We start from the raw sequence: 8,604 nt of genomic DNA on the forward strand, positions 1-8,604 counted from the left end.
AGAACAGAAATCGATGTCGTAACTCTTCTTTAACCCCCGCCCCCTGTAGCTTCTATGTAAAGCTGGAATTCAAACCCCTTACCTTGACTTACAAAGTCTTACTTCGCTTGGCTCCTCCTATCTCTCTAATGTTCTCTCTTAGAATTGCCTCCTTCAGTGAAGGCCCAGCTTCACTGGGCTTCTCTCTGTGTCCTGAGGAGACCAAGATGGCTCCCTACCCTGGAACCTTTGCCCAGACTACGCCCTCTGCTGGAAATGCTCCTTCTCACCACTCCCCCGATATTCTCTATCATGTAGACTATCTCCTTTCAAGAGATTTACGTGTCTCTTCTTTGTCATTGACTAGATGACATGTGTGAGCAGGAACTCTACCTACCTCGTAGGTCAATGCTTCAGCATGAAGCACTGGTGGCTCATGTGTTGCATTAATGAAGGAACGGATTCTCTCTCTTCACAGAGGTCCCCATGACTACTCATTAAGCTGGCAGGCTCTGCAGTCACACTGGCTTGGTTCAAATCCCAGCTTCCCTACTTAGTGGGAATGTGCCTTTGGGCACGCTTTGTCCATGGACTTCGGTGTTGTCATCAACAGAATGAGGTTTATGGTAGCACTTGCCTCAGAGATTCGCTATGCACGGGTAAGAGTTAGCCCATTTCAATGATGTGATACAACAGTCCTAGCAGATAGTAAATGCTCAATAAAATTAGTGATGACTGCATCATCCCATAGCAGCCCTAGAAGGCAGGATTTCTCAGTTGGCAGGACTGGCATTTGGGGTGGGATAATTCTGCTTCATGTGCTTGGGGTGGGGTATGGGAGCACCACACTTTGCACGGTAAGATATTGGGCAGTGCACAGCCTCCACCCCCAGATGCCAGCAGCACCTCTCCAGATATGACAATCCAGGGACCTCTTCAAGTGTCCCTGGGGCCAGACAAGAGGGCGAAACCACCACTATCACACAAGACCTATTACCCTCTTTGACAGATAAATAACTTGCCCAAGGTCAATGGCTACAAAGTGGTGGAGAAGGGATCGATCCTCCTATCTCCTGGGTGCTGCAGTGTGTGTTCTTTCCTCCGAGGCTCACTGTTCTCGAAGTCCCAGCCTCCCTACTCCCTCGCCCTGGCTGGCTGGCACACTCACAGATCTGTGCTAATTACACAGCAATGTAAAACTTTATATGTGGTTTGTTATTTTATATCCAGGAACATGGTCCGCAGCCTTCATTACATAAAGCAGCTGTGTGTATACTTGGGGTCTAAGTGCTATTTAGTGGTCAGCTCGATGGGGTATTTTGTTTCAAGCATCACATTTCTTTTTTTTTTTTTTCCCCTTTCCATACTTTTGTTGAATCCTACATAGAGGAGTGGAGCCTCTATGGGCTCCACAGATTGGGCTGAAGCAAAAGGTAAAAGTCTCCTACATGGCAATCCCACTGTCCTAATTGGTTGGGAGATATGGCCCAGGAACGGCCACCCATGATATAAATGTGTCCCCGGCGATTGCGTGGACAGTGCTCACAAGCCACAGCCTGTCTGGTTGCTGATAGGTGAGATCCAAGTTGCTTTCCTGTTCATGTCTTAAAGGGAGCAAGTCTTTTGGAGAAAAGACTAGACAGCCCTGCCTATCAGCTGTGTGACTTTAACATGTCATGGTTCCCCTCTGAAACTCAGTTTTCTCATTTTTAAAATGGAAGTAATACAATCTGTCTCACAGGACCAGCAGTTGGCGTAATGGCTATGTCGTTGAACTCCCATGTAGCCAACCATGGTTTGAGTCCCAGACCCGGTGGCTTAAACTCACACCAGGCTCATGCACGTGTATGCAAGATCCCAAGAGGAGAATGGAGGAGAAGGGATTGCAGTGTGGCCATCCTCCCAGGGAGTAATTTCTCGCTTTCTATCTCTCTGTCTCTGTCTTTCTGGCAAGCACACACGCCCTATAGCAAAAACCTCTCAAAAAATAATCTGCCTCACAATGTTGCTGAGAATCTTTAGTTAAAGGGTCTGGGGCAGAACAGGCCTAGATAACCCACAGCTCCTTTTCCTCCTTCTCTTTTCCTTCCTTTTCACTTTCATCCCTTCCCTTCCCTAGGGTACAAGCAAGGCTCTTCCCACCAGTTTAAATCTTACTTTCCCTTTGTAGCCTAATCCACATCCTGCCTTCTCCAGAAGATGGCGCTGACCCTTCTGCTCTCACTGACAACCCGTGGACTTTTACAATACTATATCCCTCAGCTTTTTATTTATTTATTTATTTTTTTGGCCATCTGTAAACTTTTTTTCCTTTACTCTTTCAAAACATATCATTGATGGGCCAGCTCCGTGGCTTAGTGGTTAAGAGAGCCAGATCCCACATGGCTGACTGTCATCATTTGAATCCTGGTCCTGGAGAGTTGAAAAATATGCTAGGTATGTGTGTATGAGTGTCCAAAATCCCACCAGGGTGGAGAAATGGAGGAGAAGAGACTGCAGTATGGCCACATCCCATGATGGAGGTGTGCTTACTTCCCCCCACTCTCATTCTCTTATCTCTCTGTCTCCATGGTGAGTTTATATACCTATTGGCAAGTTTAAACAGAAAAATCATTGATTGATACAGATTGTATATATTCAAGGCATAACGCATAATGATTTAATGTGTGTATACATTGCGTAATGATTTTTACAATTAAATTAACACACCCATTGTCACCCATGCAGTACAGTAGATACTGAGAACTATTCGTTTTATAGCCGAAAGCTAGTATTTGGGTCAATCCTGTACACTGCTGGTGAGAATGTAATTGGTATTGCCATGGAAAACACTGTGAAGGTCCTGCAAAAGGTTAAAAATAGAGCTACTGTATGACCCAGCAATCCCACTTCTGGGTATATATCCAAAGGAAATAAAAACAATATCTCAAAGAGATAGTTGCACGCCATATTTGTTGCAGCATTACTCGCTTAAATGCACTTTCACTTGATACTACTTAGGTTTTGTTGGCGGTAAGCAGCCAGAGGGCAGGACTATTATTCCTTTCTGCCTCAGACACTAATGTACACAGAGGGACTCGAGGCATTTTTTTAAGTTCACAGCCAGTGCATACTATTGTTATGTCCCTGAGAGATGAGCACTTCCAGTTGTGCAGACCTCCCACGTGGACCCCAAGTGTTAGTCACTTCAGCCAGCACCCATGATGTGCGCAGGACTAGCTGAGATCATCTCTGCTGAATGGCAGGAAGGAGGACTTTCTAGGATCATGCGTGCCCCTCCGCAGTAATTCCACGTTCTGGTTCTTTCCTCTCAGTGTTTCCGGTTTCCCGGAATACCTTCGCATGTGCTGTTCCCTTCCTTCCCCTGACCTTCCTGTTGAATGCAAAATCATCTTCTTGGCTGACGTCCTCTCTTCCGGGGTAACTTAGTTTTGCCTTTTCTCCCTCTACTTGTTTCCCAAAGCACCTCCTTTGTTTGTATCTCTGTTCTTCTCGCTGGGTGGCAAGTTCCCTACAGAGAAAACCCTTGGTTGATTTCTCTGGACCCTCCACTTCCCCTCTGGGCTAGACCACAACAGGCTCTCCATTTTCCTGCTGCCCTCTAACATAGCAAGTCTAATCGTTCATTGTGCTTCAGTGCCCATGTGTCTTTTTTTCCCACTGCCATGAGGCAGCACCCCTTCCTAACTTATCTTGGTGTCTTTTTTCCTGTGCTCTAGACTATTTGAAGCACGTTGAACGTCTTCATGCTCCAAGGAAATTGTCTTCTTCAATCCTGATGGGTATACTTCCAACCAAGACAAGTAAAGACAGAGCATAGGGTTAGGTGGGAGGAGGCAACTCTGGGAGAGGAGGCAGAGCTGGAACACAGGCCAGGCCAGGCCCATTTGAAAATGCCAGTGTGGCCAATGGTCCAGGCAATCGCCAGCCAAGAGGGCAGCCCTCAGGCCCAGAGCATAACTTCTCTATTGTATCAACCGAGCAGGGGATCCCTCACCTCTCTCTCTGCCAGAGACGCCCTTCAGTAGGCTCTGTGCTCCTGGAACTGCTCAGGAGGCAAACTTTGTTGGTTTAGTTACGCTACAAGGCTTCTGCTCCTGCCCTGGCTGTTACAGCCTACAGATTCCTCGTACCAATCTGATTGAACAACTTAATTAAATTGCAATAAAAGGCAAGTGGGCCGGATGTGCCTCAGGGGAGAGGAGGCAGGAGTCTGAGGCCACAGCCCCACTCCTGAACTCTTCCCATCCTGCCTGAAGGCCCTGGGCTGGCTGTGACCATGGAACTCAGAATGCTGGCGTTGGGAACAGAAGCCCTGAAAGGTTACCTATTCCACATGCTTATTGGTCCTGGTGATGCAGGCTTGCAGTTCGTGCTGAGGTCCAGAGAGGACAATTGAACCACCAGCACCCACTCAAATGAGATGACTAGCAGAAGCACTGCTAGTCTCTGGGGCTAAGGCCTTACCACCCTCCTGGATACCTCTTGCTACACCAAACACCAAGAGCCTGTTCTTGAATAGAACTCCCTCCTGAGGCCATGAACTTGTTGGTCCTTTTTTGGTGACAGCTTCATAGAGATGTGTAATAGTTCATGTACCATACAATTCGCCTGTTTAAAGTCAATTATCAATAGATGGCTTTTGGTATACTCACAGGGTTGTAGAACCACCACCATATTAGAATTTTTTTTGAGAGACCTTTTTGCTATCAGGTGCATGAGGTCACTAGAGACAGAGAGAGACAGAATGAGAAATCACTCCCCGGGGGGTGGTCATGCTGTAATCCCTTCTCCTCTATTTCCCTCTCAGCATTTTGGGCATGCACCCATCTATGTCCGGAGTGAACTTCAAGCCACAGGGTCCAGGACTCAAACCATGGTGAGCCATGTGGAAGTCCAGTGCCTTAACCACTATGCTGCCTGCTGACCCCCCATATGAGAATATCTTAAGTATTCCAAAAAGAAACCAGTATCCATTAGCTATGGCCTCCCAATTTCCCTTTTCTTCCTAGTTCTAGACAACTACAAATCTGTTCTTTGTCTCTGTATATTTGCCTCGTCTGGATGTTTCATTATGGACGGAATCATAACCATGCATGTCCTCCCGTGGCTGGCTTCCTTCATTTACTAATAGCATAATGTTTTCAAGACTGAGCCACATTACAACACATATCAGCACTTCATTCCATTCCATGGCCAAATAAGATTCCATGGTAAGGGGGGACCAGCAGATGGTGTAATGGTTACATTTCTGGACTTTGATGTAGTCGACTGCTGTTTGAGTCCTAGACCTGGCAGCTTTAAACTCATAGCAGGCACATGTGCATGCATGCACAAGATCCTGAGAGGAAAACGGAGAAGGAATTGTGGCATGGCCATTCCCCCTTGGGAAGGGTGATTTCTTGCTTTCTGTCTTTCTGTGTCTCTCCGGCAAGCACATGCATCCTATAGCAATAATCTCTCTTTAAAAAAAAAAAAAAGATTCCATCAAATTATACACCACATTATTTTTCCTTTTTGTTTTAAGAAGTTTTTGCTATAGAGTGTGTGCACTCACCAGAAGAACAGAGAGAGACAGAGAGACCGAATGCAAGAAATCACCCCCCAGAGGGGATGGCCACACCACAATCCCTTCTCCTCTATTCTCCTCTCGGTATCTTGGCCACGCATGCACACACCCCTGGCATGAGTTTAAGCCACCGGGTCCTGGACTTGAACCACGGTCGACCACATGGGAGTCCAGTGACAGAGCCATTACACCAACTGCTGGTCCCAGGATATACCACATTTTAAAAAAATGTACACACGCGGGGCCAGCAGGTGGCTTGGTAGCTATGGTTATGGCACTGGACTCTCACATGGCCAAACACCATTTAAGTCCTGGACCCAGCAGCTTGAAAATCATTCTGGGTACATGTGTGCACATATTCAGAATCCCAGGAGGAGAATGAAAGAGAAGGGACTGCAATGTGACCGTCCCTCTTGGGCAGTGGTTTCTCACTTTCCCTTCACTGTTTCTTTCTGTTTCTATCTGACAAGCACATGCACCCTATGGCGAAACCTTAAAAAAATTGACATATATTTTAAGGCGTGCAATATAATAAATTGATATATCACAGTTTATCAATTCATTCAACAGTAGATGGACATGTGGGTTATTTCCTCATTTTGGCTTTTAAGAATAATGCTGCCATCAACATTTATGTACAAGTTTTTGTATGAATGTAAGTTTTTTATTCTTTTGGGTATACGCAGAAGGTGGGTCTCCAAAAGTTCATGGAAAATGTGTATTATTATTAAAAAAAAAAAAAACTATGCATGGATCTCAACATTTTGGCACCAAAATAAACTTTCACTTTTATTTTATTTTCCATAAACTTTTTGAAGTCCCTTCATAGATCTAAGCATGGAAACACATATTTGTCCTCGCACCTCATCAACAATACCAGTAACAATACCGAAGACCCTAAGACATTATTGCACAAATTAACTCATGGAAAAATCGAGAGGATAGAAAGCTGGCTGGAGAGAGGCAGAGAAGCTAATCTGTCCCTGGTCACGAACAGGGCCACGATGAAGGAAGTCACAGCTAGCATTCCTGACAAGTAGCCAGCAGAGCTTTTTCATAAATTTGGAGAAAAAGACACAAGGAAAGTTTGATTTCCTGTCACAAAGAGAGGAAAATTTAAAACATCTCTCTCTCTCTCTCTCTCACACACACACACACACACACACACACACACACAAACACACATTTATGAGCATCATCACTTTTCACTTTATCGGGCTCTTTCTCATCCACGATCGGCCTTGTGTCTTCTAGTTCTGTAATGAAGACCATGAACTTCCTTTCAGTGGAGTTCAAGTCTTTCCTCTAACGCTTATGAAGGAGAGTGGTAACTTTGTATGGAGTTTCAGAGTCTCCGAGTGGTTCTTTAAAGGCCTTCTCTCTCCTAATAGCTGCAGTTCGGGGCCCTGTGTAGTGCACACCCGGGGCTGTACTGCGCTCTCTGAGGCCTGGCCCTCTGGCCTGCTCAGCGTCTGTCACCAGGGGTGAGTGTGGCTCAGAGGCTGAGGTTGCTCCAGACACCTTGTAGGCTGAACCACATTGAGTTGCCAACAGCCATTCATTCTTGAATTACAAAAAGTAGCAATTTCATGTGTCTCCTATGGTTCCACCCGCCAGTCTCTGGCATCCCCTCAGTCCCCTTTTTGTGTTCCTCCCAGCAGCCCAGAGCCTGTGCTCTGGGGAGCCTTTCTGCCCCTCCAGTGAACCAGTCTTTCTTGCTCTGCCTTCTAGAGTGCCCATTCTCCAGCTGCTCATCTGGTGCCAGGAGGCAAGACTGGAGAAGCAGGAGAGCACTGGGCTGGGAATCAGGGACCTAGGCTTGGGGCCCAGGTCCCGGCTCACTGCCTGTCTCTCCACTGGTCTCCCTGCCTTAAACTTGCCGGCATTATTTCATACCCTCTCTAAGCACAGATCCACTCCAGCCACCCTCAACTCCCAGCCTTTCCAGGACTTCTCATCAGCTAACACGTACTTCCCAGCCCTGCTTCAGCTCCTACAGCCTGTGCCTGGCCAGCCATGCCTAACTGCTTACAGTCCCCTGCACTCACACCTCTGCGCCTCACACCAGCCCTTCTTCCACCTGGAGAACCTCGTGCCCCTTCTCGCTCAGCTACCTCTGACTTGTCCTTTGAGATCACTTCCGGGAGTCTTCCCTGAGCCCCCACACTGTCTTAGGTACCCTTCCTCCTTGCTCCCTCTTCCTTGTGCTTGTCCCTCCTGGCACTCACCATCTGTGCTTTAATCGCCTCTTTGAATATCTGTCCCTATCTATCTCCCTAGCTAGGCTGTGGGCTTCTGACCATGCACCTGATGCATCCTTCAGTCTTCGTTGCCATGGTAGTCAGTAAGTGCACACTTGGCAGAACTAAACAGGCATGCCTGTGACTCGGTATAGGGCTCTTCCAATTCCTGTGGCCTAAGGCTGGGAAATGAATCCTGCACAAGGGCCCTGGGTGGGTTCAAGGAAGTAGATGGTACAGTATTACTTAAATAGAAGGTTCCAAGGGATTTTCAGACTGATTGCTTTGCTTCTGTATGTATGTGTGTATTTTATTTTTTTAAAGAATTATTTTATTTAACTCTGTTTATTTACTTATTTATTTTAATTTGACCAGAGGGGGACAGAGAGAGAGTGAGAGAGAGAAAATAAGAAAGCAAGCCACTAGGTCCGGGACTCCAACAGCGGCCATCCATGTGGGTATCCAGCGCCCTTAACCACCACCCCCCACCTGCCTTCCCCAGTATGTATGTATGTATTTTCACTCAGCCGGTATTTGCAGAGCACCTACTAAGTACCTGCTGTTGTTAAGCACAACGGTGGGATGTACAGTTGTAAATACCAGCTTCCAGTATTGCCCGTGACTGCTGGGAGGGTCCACCCACTGCTGTTTACTCCCGCAGGACCCCCGGGACGGACGCGTTGGGAGAGAAGGATCCACGTCCCCAAATGTGTCCCTGTCGCCCAGCCCGCGTCGCCTGCCGAGCCCGCGGAGGTTGGTGGAGCCGGGCTCGGCCGGGGCGCCCTCTGGCGGGGGGGGGGCGGAGCCCAAGGGCGG

General features: G+C 47.3%; 1 protein-coding gene across 1 annotated transcript in view; it reads left to right on the forward strand.

Annotated features, from left to right (window-relative positions):
• Window positions 1-566: 566 nt before the first annotated feature.
• The window catches only part of TRABD2B (TraB domain containing 2B), a 249,270-nt gene continuing 241,232 nt past the window's right edge, over window positions 567-8,604 (forward strand). The window contains exons 1-3 of the mRNA XM_027771341.1: window positions 567-638; window positions 6,803-6,875; window positions 8,450-8,541. Coding sequence (XP_027627142.1) covers window positions 567-638; window positions 6,803-6,875; window positions 8,450-8,541 — 237 coding nt within the window. The remainder of the gene's footprint in view (window positions 639-6,802; window positions 6,876-8,449; window positions 8,542-8,604) is intronic.

The sequence above is a fragment of the Tupaia chinensis genome, unplaced genomic scaffold, assembly GCF_000334495.1.
Source record: "Tupaia chinensis unplaced genomic scaffold, TupChi_1.0 Scaffold000207_1, whole genome shotgun sequence".
In the NCBI taxonomy this organism is placed as follows: Eukaryota; Metazoa; Chordata; class Mammalia; order Scandentia; family Tupaiidae; genus Tupaia; species Tupaia belangeri.